This window comes from Tachypleus tridentatus, chromosome 1, assembly GCF_004210375.1.
Source record: "Tachypleus tridentatus isolate NWPU-2018 chromosome 1, ASM421037v1, whole genome shotgun sequence".
Lineage (NCBI taxonomy): Eukaryota > Metazoa > Arthropoda > Merostomata > Xiphosura > Limulidae > Tachypleus > Tachypleus tridentatus.
The window spans coordinates 82125241-82151979 of record NC_134825.1 but is presented as its reverse complement, the minus strand read 5'-3'; the positions used below and the strand labels follow the sequence as shown (position 1 = coordinate 82151979).

General features: G+C 30.2%; 1 protein-coding gene across 3 annotated transcripts; it reads left to right on the top strand.

Moving 5' to 3' along the window:
• Window positions 1-1150: 1150 nt before the first annotated feature.
• Window positions 1151-22289, top strand: LOC143253636 (uncharacterized). Of its 3 annotated transcripts, none has more exons than XM_076507826.1 (7): window positions 1151-1271; window positions 3541-3729; window positions 5345-5407; window positions 7343-7484; window positions 9098-9261; window positions 10257-10321; window positions 17353-22289. In XM_076507826.1, exons 3-7 carry the CDS (start codon window positions 5398-5400, stop codon window positions 17494-17496), a joined length of 525 nt encoding a protein of 174 aa, XP_076363941.1. In that variant the 5' UTR covers window positions 1151-1271; window positions 3541-3729; window positions 5345-5397; the 3' UTR covers window positions 17497-22289. The 3 variants fall into 3 exon arrangements, with proteins under 3 accessions (XP_076363941.1, XP_076363925.1, XP_076363936.1); XM_076507810.1 differs by having other exon boundaries at window positions 1152-1308; XM_076507821.1 differs by lacking the exon at window positions 1151-1271 and adding an exon at window positions 1658-2077.
• Window positions 22290-26739: the final 4450 nt, after the last annotated feature.

Genomic DNA, 26739 nt, shown 5'->3' with positions numbered 1-26739 from the left:
CCCTCTGACAACTTTTCATGATAATGAATAATGTTTATATCTTGATTCGTAAAAACTGAATTTGCAGCATATGCTTTTTGCTTCGTTTCTTCGATACTTGATTTTTGAAATTTGGAACCGAAATCTCATTAATCCTTATGTAGAAGAATATGAAATTTAATTTAACAGTAGGTTATCTGTGCTGTGTACACTACTGACACTGAAATCCGAATTTTGATGTCTTAATTTTCAGACTTCTCTTATCAGTTTGTTTAGAACATTTTACATTTTTGTTATTATCTCTACCAGCTTTTTAGATTTTTGACTTTTTTTGGCTAGAAATACTATATTACTTCTTGGCGATTGAACTCAGCACAGTGGAAAGCGGAAAATGTTGTTATATGTAAGTGTATGTAATCCACAGCATGAATATAGCTTTGTCACTGCAATGTTGAAACAACCAAAAGCACCAATTGCAGATATACATTATACTAAATTATTTTATATCATTTTTACCATATAAAGAAATAAGCACATTCAAACACCAATTCATGTACCAAAGAAATTCATTTAGGACAAGTCCAGTCTGCATAGCCCAAATGGTTATGACGTAATGTCTGATTAGTCAAAATCATAACAAGTTACACCACTGTAATTTCTCACAAAAAGCAAATGAATGAGACATCCGATACAATCACGTGTAACTTTTAAAGCATTGTTTCAAAAACATAGTTTTAGCTAGATGGAGAGGGGCACGGCATGGCCAAGCGTGCTAAGGCGTTCGACTCGTAATAAAAAATGCTCGCCCTTTCAGGCGTTATAATGTGACAGTCAATCCCACTATTCGTTGGTAAAACAGTAGCCCAAGAGTTGGCGGTGGGTGGTAATGACTAGCTGCCTTCCCTCTAGTCTTACACTGCTAAATTAGGGACGGCTAGCACAGATAGCCCTCGAGTAGCTTTGTGCGAAATTCAAAAATAAACAAACAAACCCGATTTGTAAAAAGTACTTACGTGGCAGAATAAAAAAGAACATTATTTTCAAAATCTGTGTACCTGAATTATGAAAAGTCCATTATTAAAACAAAACAACTTTTACGAAATTTAAATTCACAGACCTATGTTACTTTGTTACTTGTTTGTTATTGAGCTTTATGTTGAGAACTCATTGCGTAGCTTTGCGCTTAACTACGAACATGTATTTGTTTTCTTGGATGATAGATGTCGTAGTAGCGAATGTGCGAAAAAACTTAAGCAGGGCACTTCACGATTTTGTGTTGTAACTGTGTGAGGGTGAGTGTATTGTAGTGAGGCATTGGTTACCATTAGAGTAAGTGAAGGTTTTATAGATTTCATTATTACATAAAATTTTATGTACATGGCGAAATAGTTTTATTTTAAATTTATACTTAAACTATTAGTGAGTTACTACTTACGTTTATAAGTTCTTAGAATTTAAATATCTTAAGAAATAAGTGTTTTACAGGAGAGCGTGACTCGTTTTAATATGCTATATTGTGACCCTTGAAGACTTGAGTAAGATATCATTTGAAAGTTGAATTGAAGTAGGCTTAGCTACATTGTTGACTAATAAATTGTGACCTATAAATTATAATTTGTTAAACAAGCCAATAGCATAGGCAAAGTACGACTGTTAGTGTTACTAATATAAAATATCTTGTTTCTCGTGTTAAAGTACCGCTAGAGCGAATCTGAAATCGTGATTATTTTGGACAAGTTGTTTTAAATTTAATATCCATTTCTTTTTTTTTTACCAGTAACATTCTTCATATTTTTAAATTGTTTATGATATTGTAATTTAGAAGAAATATTTCAAAATTTTTAAAAACTGGTTTCGTAAAGGAAGTAAGGAATGGGTAAAAACGAGATGAGCATATTATTGCTTAAATGGGAAACTTAAATAGTATTAAGTGTTATTATCATTTGGCTGCTTCAGTTCTCCCGTAAAGTAATATAAGAAAATAATTTGTTTGTTATAGTTTTTCAGCAATATAAAAAGCAATGCCTTATTAGTGCTATTTAGGTGCCCTGTGTGAACATGCTGATCTGTTATGGAGGACAGATTTTGACCTTCAAAGGTTAGGCTTGCATTACCAACTAAAGGTTTAAACCTGTAACAGTTCTAACTTCGAAAATTTAATTGTAACACTCAAAATAATTATTTAATATTTTATTGGAAACGATTATATCACAATTAATTCATATAACTAAAATATTTCACATAGTTTAACTTTTAAAAGAACAATTTTTTATTTGCATTAAATAAATTAATGTGTATTGTTTATATAGAGGTATCTGATGCTACACTCAATATTCATAACAACATACTTTAAGCTTGCACTTAAAGAGTACCTTATTGCAACCAGTTAGCTCTTAAATGGCAGCCATCATCAGTTTGTGTTATCTACAACATTCCTGCTGTTTTTTTAAGGGTTAATGGAAGTGTAACTGACCTAGGAAACACATCTTTATCTTAATAGTTACCATTTCAAACAGGTTAAGTCATAGTCTATTTAACATAAAATTTTTGAATAACTGAAACATGTTTAATAAACATTGTAAGTTAACAACAAAACAGAACAGAGTAACACCAACCACTCAGAAATAAATACAAAGATTTAACTATAACAAAGTGTTGCAAGAGAGTGTTTATCAGCCACACTTCTTATTAAACAACATTGTTGGTTCATTAAGCATTTGATGTGGATAAATGTGTAGGCAAAATAAATAAATGATAAAAATTAATTCTACATGAATAGCAACTTAAAATGGAGTAAAGTAACTTAGGTTGGAAAGACATTTTAATTCTGATACTTTAAGCATTTAGAACACTACTGAAGCACTGCAGCTGATAAAGGTTAACCCCCTGTACTTCACCATAATGGTCTGATCCAATGCATAATAAGTAATGTTTTGACAGTGTGTGCATGTGTTTTTACTTAATACAGTAATGTTTGTTGAAGTAATGGGCATTATACAAATCAAAGGTTTGAATTGTCACATGTGACATTTAATTTGTATGTTCTGTTAAGACATTGTCAATGGTTTCTGTTAGCAAAAGAAAAAAAATTAACATTGTTTGCCACTTGATTAACTTTCAAGTGTTTAGAATTGTCTTGGCTGGTGGCCAGATCTTCAAACACAGCCCTATTATACATGATTATCCACAGCACAATAAATACATTTATTGTATTACAGAAGGCTTAGTAACTAGTGTTCTTAAGCAAGAGAAAATGCTAAATGTTATGTACTGTATTGTTACAATGTTTCATCACTTGGCACATCAGTGTTGTGGCTGTTTTTGTTATTCCAGTATCATGTTTGGTGTTTGGTAGATAGCAGTTTTATTTGACACAAGATATTAGTCACTATTTTTTGAGCTTGCCCTCCTCCTTCATTCAACAGTAGGTATTGGTATTGTCACTCTGATGCTTAATTTTATGCAGCTAATTTGAATGTATTTATGAACAAGAGAGGCTTGCTACAATACTTTGTTAGTTTTTTCTATTACATTTATGATATTTTTTTTTATCATTTTCAGATTGGGAAATAAGCCTCTCCCTTCAAAGTTTAGTCTTAAAACCAGCTCCACGCTCAAAGTAACCTGCTTAGAGGCTTACTATTACTAAATTTACATTATTGGAAAGAATATCTCAAAGTTCAGTTTCAGTGAAAAGTCACTGCTGTAAGCTCAACATACCTAAAAACTAATGCTTATAGTCCTGTTTGGGTAAGTGAAAGATGTGTAACAATAATATGAATGTTAAAAGAAACTAAGTCAAACAACAAAGTTGCTTCAAGGCATAATAAACATGAAGTAAATGGAATAGAATTCTAGCATTTGTATATTTACAATACATAAATGTTATCTAGCAATGTTTTAGAACATACATGAGACTATTTTAACCATATGTGATGGAGGTAATTGTAAAGAACCAATTAAAAAAATGCAGATGCCATAAATAATTTGGTTTTGACTGCTAGATTTGTATTGTTTTTTTGTTTTTCTGTTTAATATATTTTGTAAGTAAAACAAGTTTAATGTGATGAAAACTAATGGAAATTAATCGAATGTTGTATGTATTAATGAAATATATTTATACATTAATAAAAGGTAAAGTGCCATTCAATTTTGTTTGAACTTATGCTGTGTAGTTCAGGTCATTTATGATAACCATTACATGCTTGAATAAGTAACATGAGAAGTAGGAATATTTAAGTTTCAGACTTGTGTGATCCTACTAAGACAACTGAATGCAAAAAATTACGGTAACTTGACCAGCAAGAGTGAGCAGTTAATATAGTATTTGATAGTAAGTAATGCAACATTTAGAAATGTTTTTATAATTAAAATATCATAATACATAACTATTCTAAAGATTAACTTTAAAGTAAAATGTATGGTGCAACCAGGGTTGAAATTCTCAGAGTAGAGGTACTTGGCTGGGTGAAGTGGACCTGTTTTTGAAAAAAATATCTAGTGTAAACTTAACAAACAGTAATTTGAGTGACAATCAATAAACATTTTCTGATGGAGCAACTGAAGCACACGCATCTAAAAACAGCTCAAATAATTCCTGTTACTAGTACTGCTTTAAAAAGTAAGTTCCCAGTACCTGCATAGTTTCACCTCTAAGTGTATCATTGCTGTTATGATTACTGTTTTCAGTATTCAAATGTAATTGTCTGTGATTAACAAAGTAAACCTGAAAGTTTATTAAAATACATCCTAATGATTTGCAAGACGACAAAAGTATAAATTTTAACTAGCTCTCTGAATTTTTTGAGGCAGTTTAGAAAGTGAGCAAAGTGGTTGCTTGGCTTTCAAATAAATACTAAATTTTGTTTCATAATTATATGTTCACTTAATTCTTGGATAGTACAATTATACAAGTATTCTATATTTTAATGTGTCTCACTTTTTAAAAGTTGAATAGCTTATTTGGGCATTTAGGTTAGCAGTATAATACCCAACATATCACACCCCATTCAATTTACAGTAGATTATTAGGAAATGAAATAAGAAATACTTGAACAATAATTGGTAATAGAAAGCCTTTGTTTAGTCATTCCACACTCTTCAAATATTATCATGAAACCTTATTTTAAAAATTATCTTGACAGTTACCATTATTAGTTGTGTCTGCATGGAAATTAATATTATAGAAATTACAAACCATTAAGTTTTCTTTAAAGAAGTGATGAAAAACTATGATTTATACGTAACAATATGCAGCCCCTATTTATTTTTATTATTTTAATTTATGCAAAGCTTTAATAATGTTTACATGTGTGGGTGTTTTTTCTTCAATATAAATGTGTATTATCAATTTTTTTTAATCTAGGTTCTCACAGTAACCTTGAATGCAAGAGACTCTTGTCCATAAACATATACCAGATGGAACATGGTTTGTACATATACAACTTACCTTCTAGTAAACATGTTCTACCAACATTTACCCAATCTTTTAAATAAATCAGCTAATACTTACCATATAAGCAATATGCATATCTTAAATATGATATACCCAAACCATAAATTTCAAAAGTAAATTTGTAGCTCATTTTATCTAATAGACTTGTATACCAAAAACTTCTTGAAAATTAGTGCATTACACTTTTTTCCTAATTTATTTGCTCTTAATCCAAAAAGTCTATAGAGTTTTTTTTGGAACATAATTATCTTAGATTGTTAAAAAAGGATAACTTATAAAACCAAATTAAGTATCAGTTTTTAGGCATTATGTTAACAAATATATACTTTTTCCTATGACATTTCAGAATAATTTGTAGTACATAACCACAGGTTCCAGTTATTATAAAAGTAATTGTGCTTTTGTTTGGCATGATGGGTATTTCTGGCAAAAAGTGCAAATGATATTACAGTGAATGGTATGTACATTAAAGTGTGGCAATGCACATGAACATTGTTGATGTTTTGTGGGGGGGGTTTGTCTAACGTGTGTTATATGTACTTGAGTGATTGAAATTGTGTTGAGAATTTGCAGACATGGTTATTACTTGGTACTTGAAAAATAACACAAAGTTAATAACCAATAAAATTAGTTTCTTTATAATGTATTTTTGATTCTGTTATTAATATTGTATTGAAATTAAGATAAATTTAATGAAGATCATGAAGGTGTTTACTTGTAATACATTGATTTTTGTGTATGTAGTTATGATATACTGTATTACTTTAAATTTAAGAAACCTTTTTTCACATTTTTCTTAACTTTGAGGTATTTTTCACTCTTCAAAAGTCTGACATCATTTTCCTCAAACAACAGAGTTCTGAAAAAATCCTGCATTAAAAAACAGATTGGATTATATTTTGAAGAGAACTTAGACTTTAAAAAACATGTACAAAATGTCAAAGTTGTCAAAGTCAGCACCACTAGCAGAGTTTAATATTACTGTCTTCAGTCTTTGTCTGACTTTCCTGTTGTTGACACTTATTTTATTGTTGTTTTTTTTAATTTTCCATTTTTTACCCATGGAAGAGCATTTTATGTACGATACCAAATTTAAAGTTATTCTGTATACTGAACAGATTGGGAATTGTGTAGTTGGTAAAAAGTATACAATGAGTGAGGCAAATATATGTCGTTGGCATGGTATGAAAACCAAGTCATTTTCTTGCAAGAAAAGTACAGTCACTTTCTAGCCCAAGAAAAGAAACACATTCTGAAATTGATGTTGCTGTTTTAATGCATTTCAGAGAGTTACAAAAGAAAGGACTGCATTTAATGTTAAAAGCAAAAGAATTTGCAGAAAATAGTATTTCTTTCAAGGCTAGTTGTAACTGATGTGATAAATTTATGAAAATAGTAGGTTTATCATTATGGCAAAGAACAACGAGTCAAAAATTGCTATCAGATTTTGAAGATGCAGAAGATGGAACACGAGATGACATTCTTTGGGTCAATAGTGAATCAAATGATAAAGATACTTCAATTTCAGAATATAATAGTGAGTCAGAAGAAACATCAGAGTAGTATTCTAATTAAATAGAAAGCAGGAAGAAACATTGTAATGAAAATTTTAAATTTCCTGTATATCTTTATTATATTTCATTTTAAGTACATTAACAATTTTGATTTGTTAATAAACTCTTAAAACATATTTACTCCTTTCTAATTATCATCCAAGTTTTTTCCTGAAAATCCCTTTTTAAAAGTAGGATGAGTTAAGTTAGATGGTATCTTAACTTCAAAGTAATATGGTGTATAAATTATAAAATAATTTGAATTCTTAATAAATTTTTAAAATAACTGAAACTAAGCAGCAGTTGTGAATGTGGTTACAGGTACTTTTTTACCTCATGGCCTTTTAATTTTCAGATCAGAAGGATGAAGTTGGACCACATGATGATCCACAAGTTAGTGGTGCTCTACAATCCATCATACCTGCCATCTTAGGCATTGTTTTAGCTATCATATTTATCTGTTTTATAGTGTGGTTGATTAAGTATCTTTTGAGAAAGTAAGTAAATTATTTAGAAGTTTTAACTGAAGTTTAAAATATTCATACCATAAACTTTTAATCTTTTTTATTGTACTAGTTCTTATACTTAGAACAAATAAAAACAATTTATATGGGTACCAAATTAAAGCTGCTAACACTATTTTGTACGACTTGAACAAAAATGGCAAAGATTTCCAAGCTTTATATTTTAAAGTATGAATGTTATTTGAATATAGGATCATCTGGTTTTGTTAGACCCTGTTCAGTGCTGTTTCTTCATCATTTTTTAAATAAAGGACAGATAGAATCTACATGTTGATTTAGTAGTCCACCTCCAAGTATTGGTAACTTGACCACTCACAGTGCATCATTCATTCATAGCTAAGATATGATTATGGCATGTCTATCTTTACACAGGTTAATGTGTATTTTGAAAAAACCTTTTATTAAATTATGTGGGATTTTCCAGTAAAACAGTAGTTGTAGAAATGCTTTATATGATGTTTCTCATATCTACAGTTAAACATAATCGTATGATACATTTCATTAAACTTTAATTTTTGAATGCAATTTCAAAGTATAATAATTGCTCAAATAAAATCAAAGTTCATTAACACTGTAGCACTTTTTAAAATACAGATAACAAATCTATCTTTGCTTAATACATATACAAATGCTTCAGTTCTGTAGTTAAATGTTATTACTTGGAGGTAACAGTTGAAATCATGAAAGTACTGTTGGTTCAAGTGAACAATATTGGTGAAAGGTAATGTACTAAAAGAAGTTTCATAAAGATTTCCATATGTAGTATAGACCTATTTAAGTGAAAAATTCAAAGAAAACCACTGAAGTTTCATAATTCATTTTATAGATGGTTAATGCCTACTCAAACTTATAGAGCACTGAGAAAAGTTTTTTTTTTCTTAAATAAGCATACAAGGTTGATTTTAGAAACACTTTCAACAGGTTTAATGTTATAACCTAACAAGTTTCTTCAGTTATGATTTATTTACTCTTTTATCATTAATTTGGTTTTGTATTTGTATGGATAACCAGTTATTTTATCAATTGTAATGATTACAAACTGGAATTGCTGAAACATCTTAGGTTGGGTTTAACTGGTTTTAATGTTTGTAATTCTTGTAATTTAACAATGATTCCTTTCTTTTTTTTGTTACCTATTAGTTTGAGTATGAGCTTTGTTTTGTATGTAAATTTATCCACATTTACTATATTACAATCCTGGATCATATATATATTTGGCCTAATTATAACATTGCTGTTACAACTGAAAGCTGCAAAATAAAGTTTAGGCTGTAGTGTGTGTGGCATTGAAAATGTTTCTAATTTAAAGAAAATGTGCAAGTAATAGAGCAAAATATTCAAGAAATTACTATATAATTTAAATCCAGAATTGTATATGAAAAATATTTTAAGGACAACACAAATTATATTATCAAGTTTAATAAAAAAAAATTAATAAGCAAAACATAAATTAAGAATGAACATGATCACACAGATATTCAGTAAGATTTATAACCATGTTTTTATGACTAACAGTATGCCATGTCAGGTAACCATCATTGTAATTGCTTCACATTAAATGTCTAATTATGTAATTTATCTTTTAGGAAACAAAAGTCCTACCGTTTATACAAATCAGTAAGTGCAGATGATGAAGTGGAATTGAAAGACTCAAGCACAGCCCCTTGTGAATCTCGAGAAGGATCGTATTCTTCCATGCCTATCATGTCTGGTAATTCCTCATCTCCTGAAGATGAAAAAGAGGATTCAGGTAGGGCAGAACATCATCTTATAAGTTACATGACTCATTAGTTTTCATTCCAGAAATATAACTAGTGGATTAAATTGTTTGGAATTTGAGAAGACAATTCCTGAAAAGTGTGTAGTTTCAGAAAAGTACATTTAATTTTAATTGTTCTACTATTTTAATAAAAATGTTACTAATGTAGTAATTTGCATTCAGATTCTGAATACTTCACCTGCATGTTAATTTTCATGTTGAGTATAAAATTACTATTTATTATCTTAGTTTTCCCAATTCATTTGTATAATCTCTAAACATCACAAATGATTATCAAAAGTTGTTTTTTTTAAAGTAAATGTTTATTTTATTTACTATTTTCTCTACCATATTACTAACTGGCTATTATCAACATGCAGTGCAATGAAATGTTTAAAATTAAGAAACAGAAATACATTTAACTCTGTTGAATAATCTAAAAATATCTTTGGGTCACGTTAATTTTACATATTTATCTTTCACTTAGTTTATTTTTAATGTTTCCTTTTTCTTTACTTGTTTTATTTTGACAAGTGTAGTTAAGAAAAGAAATTAAAATAATATGATTCTCAACTTTTAAGTAAATATGCAAGTATAGCATTGTTTTCAAATGAGAAGAAATTAGTAAAACTAACAGTTTTATGCTATTTCATTACTCTTGATAGAGGAATAGTAAATTGAACTGTCCCAGTGATGCCTTAAATTGTGATGTCTTACTAATTTTTATAAAATACTAGACTTTAGTTAGTATTTGACACATCAGATTTGATAGTAGTGGTGGGGGAGGATATCATACAAACTGAATTACATTTGAACATTTTCTGGTACCACAGTATTGAGAATCCCTACAACATTAAAATGTTAGTTTCATCTGTTATTGGTAAAAAATTATAGTTCTAGTTGATACATGTGATTTTTAGTATATTAAATTTTGTATAAGAGTAACTTGTGTTTTACTTGCATTAATAATTTTAACATATGAACAGCACCAGAAATAAGTACAGAGACAGAGAATGTGGAATCCTCAAGTGAAAATGTAGAAAAAGAAATGGTAGGACATAATTTCTTTTTGATATTGTGTAAGCCTTAGGGATATATTCATATATTAACACAATCAGTTATGGGTGTTGGTGGTATATCATTACCTTTAACAAATACACAACTCTGTACACCATGCTTCATAGGGGTGCACCACTTAATTTTTTTTTTTTTTTCTGATACCAGTAGCTGATGGTTACTCAAAGTGTATGATACTCTATAGAAACAAATTGAAATTTAGCCTTTAGTTTATTTTTTTATCTTTCTGGTTGCATGTATAATAAAAACTATTTTAGACATGAATAAAATGAACAATAATCATGACTTTTTAAATACTTTGTATTAATTTTTCTAAATACATTTAACAAAATAAAAATACACAAAATATTAGCTTCTGAATTGTAACTAACTTTTGTTAGTTTATATTATAGTAAACTTTAAACGTGTAAATATTAACTTTACTACTTTTGTCATAAAACTCTTCAGCTAATTTTACATTTAGTATAATATCTCTGCCAATTCAGATGATAAAGAATGTCTTTTGGCTTCAATATATAATGTGAATATGATTGTAACAAGTTTAGATGAAGACAGAAAAAACAAATTGATGAGGTGCATCTTATTGTAACATTACTAATATATAAAAAAATTAATACATTTAGTAACTTAATTATTCAAGTAATTAAATCAGAATTATAGTTATGGCTTCCTAGTTTGAGTGTGTGACATTTATCACATTAAAGACTGCTGCTTTATCACACATCAGCCTGTTTGTCTTCTTGCCCACAGTGTGATGTAACACTAAACAATCGTTTGATGTAAACACTGCTACAAGTGTCAGAAGGTAAAACTTTTAAGCATCTTCAACCAAAGTGGGAGAACTACTTTTGTTACTTTCCCTGTATAAAAAAGTTGTTGTCTGCTTCATGGGAGCAAGTCTGAAGTACAATGCTGCAGTTCATTCTACCAGTTTTTACCACACCAACACTTTCCTCCAATATTTCATCATATATCAAAGACATGGTACTGCTATATTTTATAGAAGTACCATTGTTTGCTTGTGGTTTCTTTGTGAGAGGTTCTTTAGGTCTTGTATTATTTTTCATTGCATTTTGCTGTCTTTTGTTCTAGATGTGTCAAAATTTGCACAGCAAGCTTTTTTTTTGTCAGTGTTGATATAAAGTGCCTGTTCATGAATCTTGGACCGAGCAGGTCTGTGATTAAATAGAGGTGTTGTGACTGTATTTCAACTGAATTGAATTTCCACAACCTCTAGCAAATTTATTTTCATAGTTTTACTTCTGTGATCTGCATGTGCAACTTTAACCCTATTACAAGTCGGGTGGGTTCTACTCAGTCCATAATCACTAAAGTATCCATGAGAGTAATTATATTATGATCTTTGATAATTTACACATATCTTTATAAGAGTTTGCAGGCTATTGATAAACATTGCAAGGCTTTCATACATAAAATATCAGGTTTTTAAATTAAGTATTAAGATTTTTTAATTAAAGATTTTCTCTTAATTTTTTTCTTTCAGAATGGTGGCTGTCCAAAATGCAAAGTAATTTTGATATTAAGATTATAAATACTTGTACATCAGAACATTTTCAGATTTCACCTGCAAAATTTTTGTAATCTACACATAATAATCGTTTATTTTTAGAAAAACCTTTTTTATCTGTTATTTTCACTACTGCATTTGTATGGGGTCATTCAATCTGACTGACCTCAAAACTACCATACAACATTAGGAAGTAAATGTAAATTATGCATTTTTTATTCTAGAATGACTACAGGTTATAATACAAATGTTTAGTCCAAATAGCTTAAATTTCATAACATTATACATTTATATATTTTTAAAATAATCGACTTTTCAGCTGGCCTGGCTACCATTATAGAAGTTGCAATGATGTGGAGCACATGCACTTATGTTATCATATCCAAGGATAAAAAAGTGGTCTGTTTTGACTGGTTTAGTGAACTAGTGTTAATACAGTTATATATCTGTTATATGTTATGTATGGTTAAACATTATTAATATTTACAAACAAGTCTTAAATTTGTTATTTTTTAAAGCATAAACATAGAAGAGTAGATGAAAGGCTTGTAGAAAATAGTTCTCTTCTAGTTACAAACTTTGTACACTTTTACTGCTTACCATAGGTTGCTAAGCCTTATTAAATTTTGCACATGGAGGATGTGAAACAAAATTTTAAAAGAACCAGGAATCATGAATTATTCTATTAGTAACACAGAATTCCAACATAATTTATTATGCTTAGTAAATAAGTTGTATTTGGGTCTAAAAATATGAAATTTCAAGCTTCTAGTCTTACCTTACTGCTTGAGATATAGTTGATTAGTTTTTGGTGTTTATTTCTGCAAAGCAACTAGGCTATCTGTGCCTTGAAATACAGCATCAGAAGAATAAGTTTGCCATCCAAATACTTCAGAGAGGCTGAGAAAGCCATTAGGGGAGCATTTTGAGCTTTCAGTTAGTTATTCATAAATCATATGCAGAAGTCAGTGTACGTAAGCAAGTCTTTCCAAAAATGTACAGAGGTGATGGGGGTCAATGTTTGATTCAGTAAATGTAGCAATATTTCGGTAAATAAAAATTTTTTATACTCTTAGCTTGTCAGTATTGGTAATTTGAGTTCCTCAATGTATGAAACTATAGACTTTGTATTTGCACATCAGACATCTAATTTGAACCAATACTGCATTCAGCATACCCATGTGAAAAATAAATATTGATATTTAAGATTTTGTTTTAATATTCTCTTAAGTTAAAACTTAACTACTTTAAAACATTAAAATTTGTATTATTTACAATTTGATAACAAACTTATTGATACTCATTCCATTCTAGTGACTGATATGTTTTTTCTTTTATTCTGAAATGTTTATATGAAACTTGTATGTATTTATTTTTGGACATTGTAATTTGAGAGACTCAACAAAGCTTGTGATGGAAGAATGTTTTAAATATTTGCTCAAATCAAATGGTCTTGAGTATACAGTAAGTACTACAAATCTTTATGATTTGTTTTAACAAAAATAATTCAAGTGTTAAAATTATAAACTTCTCAAATTTTAGCCTAACATGTATTTCAGTAAAATAAAACATCTAAAGTTTTGTGGACTCTAATATCTGTTTAACATGACATTTCACAATGTTATTTTTACACCAGACCTACAAGAAACAGCCAGTAAGCTCTTGCTGTTTATTGATCTTGACAAATAGTCAAAATTAAAATGAAAGAGATGAGAAAAATTACTGAAAATAACTATAAGGGTAATTATTTAAAGTTATTGTCATTACTACTGTCAGTGCACAGGAAGTTCTAGTTATTAATCAAAGGGGATAAGAAAACTATGAAAAGAAGTATTTTTATTCTTTGCACAACTATCATTCAGACTGTCTTGATAAGAGATTCAGATATCAAAAGGGAAAATCTTTTAACAAAAATGAAAATACCTTATTGAAAAATTCATTTGTGTATGCAATTTGTAATGCTTACTGAACTTTTGCTAAATTTAATAAAGCTATACCTAGTAAATTCTGAATTATAGTAATTATAATGTATACATTCATAGACATGGAGGTAGTTAGTGTCACTGAGACTGTGAACAAATGGTAAGTAATAGCCTTAACCATAAACATGCATTTGTGAAATATCTATAAACAAATTTTTCCATAGATTGCATGTCATATGTTGCTGTTTCACATATAAAAGCTATCAGAAGCCACGTTTTAGTGTATGGCTGAGCTACAGTAGTCAACAAAAATGACTGCCAGCTCAAACTGACAGATAAAGATGAAGTCTGCTTTTATGTATTTACTTTATTACCAGAGATCTGTTACAGAAATCTTATTGTAGGATTTATGTCTGATAATCTTGACTAGATTTTATGATATTTGCAAAATGTAATTTTTTGCTTATTGCATATTTATTGAAGATTTTGTATGGAATAGACACAAAAACACTGCTTTAGAAGATGTGGCTACATTTGCAACTCCTGGCTTCTGACAAGTGTAAATAACTAAATCTAAAACATCTTGCAGCAACATTTGTTTTGTTGTTGAAAAGCACTTAAATTATGCATTCAGAAACAAGAACTATTTAGTCATGGACACTAAATACAGCATCTACCTCATTAGCGTTCAGATGAATACAATGTGGTGTGTGAGTTTAAGCAGTTAGTAAAATAATTATTAAAGTTATAAATATATTCAATAGAGGTCATGTGGAACTGGTGATGAGTTGCAAGTATTGATTATTAACTAAATCTTTAGGTAGTCATTTTTTCACTAAAGTTTCTAAAATCTTCAAAAGCTACCATAATGGAATTAGGCTGATACAATTTTTTTTTTTTTTAATGTGGAAATTTACTAGAATTTGACATTCTATATGAGAAGTAATTAAGCCTAGTAACTTAAATTTGTGTGTAATAAGTTTCAAAACAGGTTTTTCTTATTATAATAGAGCTTGTGATTTATACATCCAAAACAAGGATATTTGAAACTACCACACCAATTGTGTTTGGTTAATATGTTTATAACTAATCAGTATTTTAGCTGAACAATAAATAAAGCAGTTGAAATTTCCATAAAGATGTCGTGTATGAATATATATTGTAGAATTGTCAGTCAACTCCAGAAAAGGCTGCAGGCCCAACAGCTTTCCACAGGAACTAGCCGTTATATCTACTTGAAGTGTGGGCATTTCTTGTATGGAATAATGTATTTATTTCTTACAGTATTCTGTCTATTAAATGTTGTATGTGATTATGTCTCACTGTAAGAGGTAAGTTGTAAAAAATAGCTATTATTTTATGAATAGCTGTTTCAAAATTTCAAGTTTTTAATGGGTTATGTTGGTACTCTTAACCCTTTTGATGGGTTTAAAGACAGTGTCATCTCATTTGTTGACTTCAAAATTTTAGTGGACTAATTTTATGAATTTATCTAAGTTCACCTAACTATAGATTTTAATTCAAGTTTTCATATTATACATTATTTAACTTTTTGTTTTAAAAGTAAATACTAACATAATTTTTGTTACTTAGTGTGTTGAATACAGCACTTCTTCAGATTAGATGTTCGTGATGTCAAAATACAAAATCTATAGTTTTGTACAAATTAGAAACTAAAATAACCAATATTATCAAGCTGGAATACAATATAAAACCTCTTTGCTGAGATATTACTTGGGTACTGAACCAAACACAGTTGCTCTGCTCACGTCTTTCCATTTTTGGAAATGGTCCTTTATATACACTTCTATATATGATGTGAGTAATCAGTTGAAACCTCAAAATGTTCCTCTAGTGGCTTTCTCAGCCATTTGCAAACATATCTTTCTTTCAAGACAAACTTCCTTGTTGGTAAGTAGAGTCTTTGGCCTGTTTGAAATTTCATATTTTTTTAGACCCATATACGACTATTAAACTTGATAAATTATTGTGGAATTCTATGGTATTGATATATAATTTCATTTTTTTGGTTATTCAAATGTATATATAAAACCTGAATGAGTGTTGTTTTACATCCTCTATGTATAAAATTTCTTAAGACTTAGCATGTTACAACAATCAGTAACTTGAGTACGAAGGTTCTAACTAGTAGAGATAATTGTTTTCTTCACTTCTTTATTTACTGCTCTGTTGTAAGTAAAGTAAGTTTAACAACTTTTTTGTAAATAGTAATATCTATATGCATATATAATGTATAATAATTTAAATGTGACTGTATTTTACAAAATTCTAGTACACTAAAGCACAGCCATGACAAGTCACTTAGTAAAGACTAAAGATTTTTATATTATTGGATATTGTAACATCACAGTGCATATGCACCACATCATTGTAACCTCTGTATTGTTAGCTAGACACAACTGAAAGTCAAAATAATAAAGATGTAAATGTATAATATTATTTGGTTTAAGCTCTTTAGTCTAAATGTTTGTTTTCATGTTATAGTGTAGTCAAAGAAAAAGGTAGTTTATTTGTTATGGTAGTTGTAAGATTGATCAAACCAACTGAGCTTGTAGAGATTCATTAGTGTGAAATGACAGATAAAATATAAAGTATTTTCTTAAGAAATGTTTAATTGGTCAGAGATTATATGAATTTTGCTTGTGAAATTTGAAAATGTACTGATGAATTTTAATCCTAAAATGAAAATTACTTTGCATGTTGTATAGGATAAGTGATAATCTGCCAGTTTTAGCTGTGGCACAGTGGCTCACAGAATGGTTCTGAAGTTTTTTTGTATACAAACATTTATCTCATAGCTCAATCACTTCAATTTGAAGGTAGTGATAAAGATCCTAATGAGTAATAAAACTGAATTGGATATATAAAGCACTCTATGCTTAGTATTGCTGTTATAGCTGTTCAGAATTCTACCTGTAACATGAAATAATGCAAAATACAAATGTTTCAGGTAAACATTTCTATTGTCATATAGTTTGGCCGATATTTGATATTAAATGAAAAGCCTTCTTGGTAACAAGTGGAAGAAAATGTAAATCTGAGAATGTTTTTACATGCAATTAACTTATAATAAATTATGAACAAATTAGAAGGAACTGGAAGAGAAACACCTGAGTTATCCTTCATTAGTGATAATTACCACTTAAAAGTAAAAATATGTATTATCTGCTGTAACAACGTCTTTTGAGAACTTTGCTTCATTGTTGGTGGCATCGTTTTTTGTAATTAGCAAGTTTACAGAAAGTATCTAAGAAAAAGCATGTCTTCAGACCATGGATAGATGAGTGGACCACAATTTCTTACCTCCATCTACTTTCTTTTACATATACTGTGTAACCATGCTGCTACAACATTAGAAAAAATTATCATTAAAGTAAATATGTGAAAATTATTCAGTAACACACTGGCTACACTTACTTGTGTCTGTGTATACCAACAAAGTAAAAATACTACTAGTTCTTATACTTCAGTCATAAAAGAAATTTATTTAATCCTTTATTATAGAGTATTTACAGTTTTTTCTTCCTTTCCCAGGAGGAAACCCAGCCTGAACCTTCCACATTAAAGGATAGAGAGACTGAGCCAGTAGTGGTCACAGATATAGAACGTAAACGATCTGAACAGCCAAATGAAGAAAAGCCATCTTTGTATCCAGAGCTTATTTCAATTGACCCCTAAATATCAGAGAAATTGGAGCTTAGTTGTGAAATTTAAGGATGAACTTACAAGATATTTTTTATCAAACTTTTATTCCACTTTTATAGAACATGTATATTCCTTTTATTATATTTGGGGGGGAAACTGTCTATGGCTTTCGAAGTGATGTTCAGTATTTTTGTTATGCCTCTGGTATAATACAGCTATCATTTTATGTACTGAAATATCTCATTTAAGTGTTAAGTAATAGATATTAACTTTAAATAAAGAGTGTTTATGAAAATAGTTATTACATGATCACATGATACACGAGGTAAATCATCATTCCTGTTTAATAGAGCACCTTTTGTGGATTGTAGGATTGCATATTTTTGTCTAAGTTTTTTGAACTCGCATGTTTTCCTAATGTCATGAATTCCTGTTTTATACTCATGCATATGGTAATATACGCTGCCATATCATGATTGAATATTATATTGTAATTAATATGATGCAGTTATTGGCCGTCGTCTTTAAACATAGACAACTATAATGTAACCTAAAGGCTTAAAATTCAATGTATGCATGAATTGGTCAATGTCTGTTAGTTTGTCTTTTTAATAATTTGAGATTAATAACAATGACATTGTTAATTTTGCACAATTTGTTTTACTGTATTTTTTTAATCCTGTGAAGGAGGAACAGGTTTGAAGAACGTGACAATGTTGCTCTCTTGTGCATTTCCTATTATACACATTAACATTAGTTTTATATTTATTCTATGACACTTCTGTAAACCATAGGTTTATAGATCATGATACAAGTTTTTAAAAATTTAGTTTCATATTTTAGGAAACCATAAGATTAATCAACCTTGGTCTAAAACTTGTATCAAGAATTAGAATGTTATGAAATTGTCCTTCTTTGGTGAAATAATTACTAACAGTAGAGTAACTTTCTTTCAACACTCCCACAAGTTATCTGCTGAACAAAAATAAACTTGTGTGAGATAAGTCATGTGAAAGTGTTGTTTTTGTCTGTTTTTCTAGTAATCTCAGTTGTAGAGTCTCTTCAGGTCATTTTGTGATTTTCAATATGCTTATTTTTATGTATGTGCCTATTGGGAACTTGAAAAATTCAAACTAATTTAGTAACATTTATGTAATATAAAACTAAAGACAGTTGTACCTCATGAATTAAAAATTAAAAACATTGAAGTTAACATGGCAACTCCAGTTTGCCATGATTAGGCTTTTGATCACATGATTTTAGCCTCTTTTCCAGTTAATGTTAGGAATAATACAGAAATTTCACAATGTTAGCTCATCACCACAAATTTTGCCCCCCATTGGCACAGTGATATGTCTGTGGACTTACAATGCTAGAAACTTGGTTTTGATACCCATGGTGGGCAGAGCACAGATAGCATATTGTGTAGCTTTGTGCTTAATTTATAACAATGGTACAAAATTTTATTTTAAAACAAATAATACAGAGGAATATAATTTTTAATGTCTTAACAGTAATATAAAAGGATGAAGGTGAAAAACAAAACTGTTGACCTGTGAGCTAATTTGTTTTACTATTTGAACATTTGAACTAATCAGATAATTTTTTCTCTTTGGTATTAGCTTTTTTTTCACCTGGCTAATACTGATGAGAAATAAATCTTGGTTGTCTTGCACTTGAATAATTGTGTTGTGCATAGACTTTTGTCTGCAAGTTCTTAAACAATGAACATTAACTTATTAAGAGCAGAAAAGTATATTTACATTTTAAATCTGTTTTAAAAAAATCTACTTAACATTTTTCCATCTCTTTTGGTAGAGAGAAATACTCCATGTGAGACTTGGCTGTATTATTTCTTGCCATCATGATGAAAGTTCTATTTTTTATATATATTTTGTCACAAATACTTTAGTTTGAACAGTAATACAACTATTAATATTTAAGTAACTTTGCATATACATACATGTGTATGCACCTCAACAATATGTGGATCATAAATGTTAAAACCATTTGTTAATACTAACTATGTTTGAGCTCTTTAACCTTTTACCCAGCTGAATGTATTTTATTCAATAGATGCTGATAATTGAGGTTCATGGACTTATAAGTTGATTGGTAAAGAGGTTTTTGTCTATTGGCTGAACACACATTGTTTTACCTTCAACTAGCCTTCTGTAAGGTGGAAAAAAATTACATAAATTATATACATTTATCTACAAAGTTTTGTATGTGACTAAGGTAACACATTTTGTTTCATGTGGTCTTGCTTAAGAAGTTTCAATACCCCACACACAGGCTTTTTTTGTTGTAATAAGAATAGTGGCACTTGCATATTCTTTTTGCCATATTTGATGTAAAAGTTTAAATTTTGGTGCTACTGAGATATGTCCTATTATACATTCCTTAGTGATATGATTAATTGGAATATTGTTAGTACCAGAGAATGGAACAAATTGTGTGCTACTGACACTAAGATCAGGTATATAAAAAAGTTTAAGTGGTAGTATTTATCTATCATATTGCCATTTTTAAATTTTTAGTTATACTTTACAACTTAATCTGATATAGAAACTTTGCAGTAAGAATGTTTGTGTTCAGGAAGTTACATATAGTGTAATTGTTTTTGGTTTTACTCTGTAGTTTTATTTTACTTCCATTGTTTCAAAAACAACTTTTAATTTACAGTTGTAGATATATTTTATACTATTAATTCCTTTGGGGATTGAGCAGTGTATAATATTCATGTGTACTAAAATATATATATTTTACCTCTTGGTTTAGAATAGAATTATTAATAATCTCCATATTCACTTTCAGTTTTTTAAGGTGTATGTAGTTTTGTCCATTTTTTGAAATATTTTTTATTGTTTCTTGTATATGTAGGTAACAATACACATGCCTAAAGGAACATTTTTTTTCTGTACATTTAAAATATTTCTTATAAATCAGCAGTCTCATTTAGAACATTTTTATAGTCTATAAAAGTTATTTCTGTTTACATAATTATTTAAGTGCTCTGAAAGTCTGACTTTAATTTCTTTTTATGTAGATTGCTCAGATTCCTTTTAGTGTTAGTGCAGATAGCCCTTGTGCTGCTTTGCATGAAATTCAAACCAAACCTTTTATTGTGTGTGTATGTGAGCTAAACTATATCTCATAAATCTTGTTTAATAAATGTTATACAGAATAATTAAGATGTGGCATTTATGGTATTCCAGCACTATAAACACTTGTGCTGTCCTTGCTCCATAAACTTGTGGTTTTTCTCCATATTCCTAGGGGAAAAATGTTAATTAGTGCAACTACAATAATGATAAAGAAACAAATTTAAATGAGTTATAAAACTAATTAAAATACAAAACAATGTTTTGACCTTCTAAGGTCATCTTCAGGCTAACAGTTTGCAACTGTTAACTTGATAACCTAAGAAGATAGAAATGTTTTTCTGTACTTTATTTTAATTAAACTTTTTAATACCCATTCCAATCATCTTTAATTACATTTTTACTTCAGGTCAGTTTCTTGTCATAACAAATTTAACTGGGAACTTTAACTTTCAAACTGCAGTCATCATCAGTTGATGCTGCCACCTACAACATTCCAACTGTTTAATAAGAGTTAACAAAAAAACAAATTATGGTTAAGTATGACAGTACACAAGTTTTTAAACTTAGTTAGTCATTCAGCATGAAAGTATAATGTACAAAACAAGGAATGAAGCTTAAATAAAACCGAAATGTTGAAATGGTGCAATATGTGAACAAGAACAACTGTATGGACAGTATGAAGGTATTGTTTGTTTGTTTTTTTTAAATGAAGCTAACATTGTTCAGTTTATTTCTAGAATTAAGTACATAAAATTTTATCCTAAAAGTTTTTCTCTAATGAAAATATATTGTTTTTGTATATTTTAATGTGCAACTTTGAATATTTTAACAGATTGTACAAATTGGATGTTGAAGGTGTTTCTCATAAAATATCTCTGGAAATTCACATTAAAAGCCCTATATGAAACCATGAATAAGCAAATAATGTTTGGTTTTCACCATTGGTAATGGTAACATTTTATTACAGTTCTTACATTTTATGAGAATGCAATTAAATATAAAAACTGTTTAAATTTCTTAAACTAAAGATGAAACTAAGTAGAATAATTAGCTATGAAGTTATCTAAATAAGAGTAATAATTTATATGCATTCTGTAAATTGCTACATTTATATCTGTGTTTCACAAGTTAAGGAATGTTGCATATAACAAATAGAAATGTAATGAATTTAAGCATCTGATAACAACCAACTGAAATCTGAAATATAACTGCAAGAGTCAACCATGCTAATCAGTTAAAAGTAACAATATACACTGTAGGTATTACTGAGTGGTTGCCCCTCCCCCTAACCAGTAGATCCACATTACGGTTGACTATGCTAAGCCTTTGGACCTTGGACCTGGTTTCTTAACCCATGTGTATTGTAAGATGCCATTGAAACTTTAAAGTACCACACCACTGGATTAATACATGTATTATAAATTGATGTTTTTGTATCTCAGTATGCAGTCATATTAAAATGAGAAATGTAATCATAATACAAGATTTATTTTACTTGCTCATATTAGAAATTACAGATCTTCAATGTAACAGTATTTTTTTCCAATTTGAGAACTATTTTAATTTGTTTATGATTAAAAGTTTTCCATTTATTGTTTTTTGTGTGAATTTTGCAGCTTTGTCATTTGTGATTCCTAAGTACGTTTGTAAACTTTTGGTGAAATTTTGTCTATATGTCAAAGTTAAAATGTGGAAAATAAATTATATTTGTGACTTTTTTTTATGTTTCAGGATTATTTATTACACTAAATATAACTCTTCTTTTGGTGAACTAGATATTTCTTGAATTATAATTGTTAGCTAATGGAATGAAACATTCCAACCGACTAAGTTCTCACTAATGTTAACCAGTTGTACGTAATTTTATAATAAGAGCAAACTTCTCAAACTTGTATGACTTCGGCCATATAATTGATGGGTGTCTTGCTGAAATGTCCTGAGCTCCTGTCACAACAGACTCCAATGGTCACTTAAAACTTGTTCGACAGTAGAAAAAACATCATGGTGGCTTTAAACTAACTTCTGTGTACCAACTCTTACTGGAGTGGCTTCTGGTTGGAGGTACCCATGACTGAGTAGAATACCAAAGACAGGTGTATTCACTGGAAGAAGTTTAACTTGCTTCATTGAAACGTTATCAGATAGAATAAACACCATCTTGCTGCAATCAAATGAGATTAGGAATTAGAAGTCCACTAAGCTGGAAAGGTATACTTACTATGCTGTAACTGTATTCGTCAACCAAGGACTCTTTCGTGATGTCTATGTGATACCACACATTGCATCATCATGATTTCAATAGTAACATGCATTGCTGCTTGCTAAATCACCTCATTATGGACTTAGATGTGTGTGAATCTTCAGATTTCTAGGAGAAAACAAGAACGTCCTTAAATTGCATACTGCTTTTTTATCTTTGTGTGGTAGTAGTGAAGATGGTAACAGATTTCGATAAGCACAACTATATAATGATAAAGACAAGTTTAAACAGGTAAATTAACCCACTAGTTTTTAAGGAGATGGCAAAATATCTCTTGGAACATTTTCTTCAACATTTCAGGTAAGTTGCTGCTTTAGAGGTGCACATATTGACATTACAAAACGTGGTACTAAGTCTAGGTAGTCCTGAGCTTTATGCTTTAGAGCACTTGAACAAAGAATAGGTTGCTAGCTTTGAAACAGTTGTCAATGGGATGCATCACATATATGACACTGTCAAAAACTGAACAACCTATAGGGTTGAGTTTACTGGTGATGGCTTCATAAAAACTTGACTGTTTATATGGACTATTTAATATTGCACGTGAAGACATTCTAAGCTTATCTTCCGTAGGATTCCATGATATGCTTGTTGACAAGTTAAGCAAACACAATGTTGCATTACATAGACCTGCCATCAGCTCCAGTGCAGTAGATTCTATTAAGTGTCTTGATGCAGCCCTTTTGGTTCCCAGTAGAATAATAGGTCTTTCTTGACCCTGTTGCAATAGCCATACCACAAATCCAACCGAGTTGGATCTCGTTGCAAACTTTGGCAAATGTAGGAATAAACTTGTATCCCACATTGTGGTTAGTTTGAAGAACCACGCACTGGACACTACAATCGTATGTGTTGATGTTGATTCATGAGAGCAAGATTGAGTATCTAGTGAATACTAGTGCAGCTAGATCCTTGCATAATCTTGTCATGTATAAGGCACTTCTTGGAAAGCCACCACTTTGGTCAGTTAACAAGAACTTTTTCTAGATTCAAACTTAGTTGTCCTAAGGGGAGACCTGGTCAAAAATATTCAGCCAACTTTGCTTGTCTAACAAGTTAAATGTAGTTCTTTACAAAAAAAAAGTCCAGTATTGACCATATTGCACTGAGAATAATGAACTATGCATGTTCATACTGAAAAGAATATAATTCCCCTTATTGTGCAAGATGTTTTCTATTATATACTATGAATTCAGTCTAGTGCATTGTCGCCATCTGCCATATGATATACATTACACATGAAATAAGGTTTTCTGTCTGGAAAGCATATTAAACTTGCTTTAACAGTGATCTATCCAAGAAGGAGTGCTAGCCTATAACTAGAGACTTTCATGTACTAAACTTTCGTAAATAATCTGCACTCAATCCAAAGAAGATGACTCCGTGGATTTTTCAGAAAGTTTATTTATGTATTCGTAGGATCAGGTAGCTAATTCAGTTGGATATCATCACAATAACACTTGTCATGCGTATTATTAAACTTCCTTGCATGTTTCCTTGGAGCCTCAGTGATATATCCAGCACTGAAATTGAATGGCAATCTTCAAAGATTGAACGGTCATCTCTAGTAGTAATTTGCCAAAAGTAAAGAAGGAATGCCAGAGTTCTATCTGAATGATGCATTGATGCATCTTTGCTATGCACAGATCAAGGTCTGAATGTGTTTTTTTTTAGACGCTTGTTAATTGAGTATTATAGATATGTCTCGACAAACTAATATAAGTTGATCTAAGATTACTTTTAGCACTCTGAAAGATTGTATGAATTCCGTATCATACTATTCAGTTTGTGTAATTTATCTAGTACTTTTGAAAGGCTGATGAATCTTGCATTTACGTCTGTGTTTCAAATTGTAACTGAAAACCTGAAAATATTTCAAACCCAGATAATACACGTTCATATCCATGAAATGCAATTTTCAGTCATATTATATAAATGGAGTATTCATCAATAGTGTGAAGACTACAGCAGACAAGGACTAACCGTCTTCTAACTAATGAAAAATTATCTTCACCAAGATTGACCATTCATATTGGATACAGATGCCAATGATAGTGGACAATGCAACATTGAAATGACTAACGAACATCAAAATCTAGATGTATGTTTGTGTAATAGATAATAACGTAGTAAAGGTATTAACTATATTGTACAATATCCTCACTCCCTACGTCAGAAGCATGGAAATGTTGGTATGCTACCTCGCTAACTTTGGTAATCACGTCCGTGTACTGAGCATCAATACAGAAGCAGTGACAAATCTTATTTGGATGGATACCACAAATTATCACTCAGGGTGTAGATATAGTTGGATCCGACTTACCACACAGTACAATAACACATCTCCATCACCAGTTGGCAAACGTAGCATTTGTATAATCAATTATGAGTGCAAGATAACATGGTGTACCATAATTATGCACAATTAAGACGTGATTACTAACCAGAGATTTATTTGATGATCTTCAAACACCGAAATAGAAAGTACTTTAGACTTTGCAAAATGGAATAACTGGAGGGCACGTGAAAGTGTGTGCGGTATTACAAACAGTGGAAAAAGTTCTTTTTCTGGTATGTCTTTGAATGAAGCATTGGTATACACCAGATTTTAACTAAAAACATTCCTTGTTCATTGATGGAGGTCGCTTCACATGCAAGTCCTGGTGAAGCTGCACTATTTTCATTTAGTCATAAAGAATATACCCGTTATGTTTTTGTTGTGTTTTTTTTTTGTCAGAGGCCTTCGTACTAACTGTTTCCATTGTGTTTCAAGGAACGTACTTGGCTACATTTAATGTTGGTATCTACAATGACAAGATCTATTTGTCGTTAACCTTCAGTGTTGTGATATCTCTACCAAAAAATAATTTCTATTAGTTCTTGCACTGTCATGATATTTCTCTTCTCTGATAGCTTTACGGTGCGTTGTCTTATCTTTTTTTTTTTTTTTTTACTATAGGCATTCCAAGATATCATACGAACACGTTTACTCCTTATTGTGTTTCTTTTATTTGCTCTTTTTGTATTTTACCCCTCTAATAATTGTAAGCTATGAGATATATTTGTCATTGCAGGCATTCAAAGTTGTGTGAACTCAGTTTTCTAATGCTAATATTGTAACTAACGGATCTGTCAACCGCTAGGACAAGCTCAGAAGGAACCTTACTGCACCAGAGCTACTAGAATTAAAGTTAGTAATATTTCCCAATGGGATCAATGTCCTTCCAATTTTCGTTATATATGCCTGACCTCCACTGTGGCTGTTCGGCATGACCAGATGGTTAAGGCACTCGACTCGTAATCTGAGGGTTCGAATCCCCGTCACACCAAATATGCTCTCCCTTTCAGCCGTGGGGGCGTTATAATGTAACGGTCAATCCCACTAATCGTCAGCATCAGGTAAAGTGTCTATGTTTTTCTAGATTTGTATCTTAGTTAGTTTTAGCAATTATCTGTTGTAGCAAATTTTCACAAACCCTAGATAGCAATATCACTGGGACAAACATGGTGGTACGGACTGAATTCTCTACTATGATGGTTAAAGTGATTCTGTTTTAGTCCATTATGTACATACTACATTAAACTGTGTATATATACGTATATTTCGCAGTTGACAACGTAAAATGTGAGATGGATAGATAGATATCTGTGAAAGAATATGCCATTTTACTTATTTCTCTTTGTAATTGTTATTTTCGTGATAATGCTTGGTGGCTTTCGCGTACTGGGAAAATGAGACTGATGGTGGCATTAGTTATTATGGAAAATTGTTTGTTTGTTTGTTTGTTTTTTGGAATTTCGCACAAAGCTACTCGAGGGCTATCTGTGCTAGCCGTCCCTAATTTAGCAGTGTAAGACTAGAGGGAAGGCGGCTAGTCATCACCACCCACCGCCAACTCTTGGGCTACT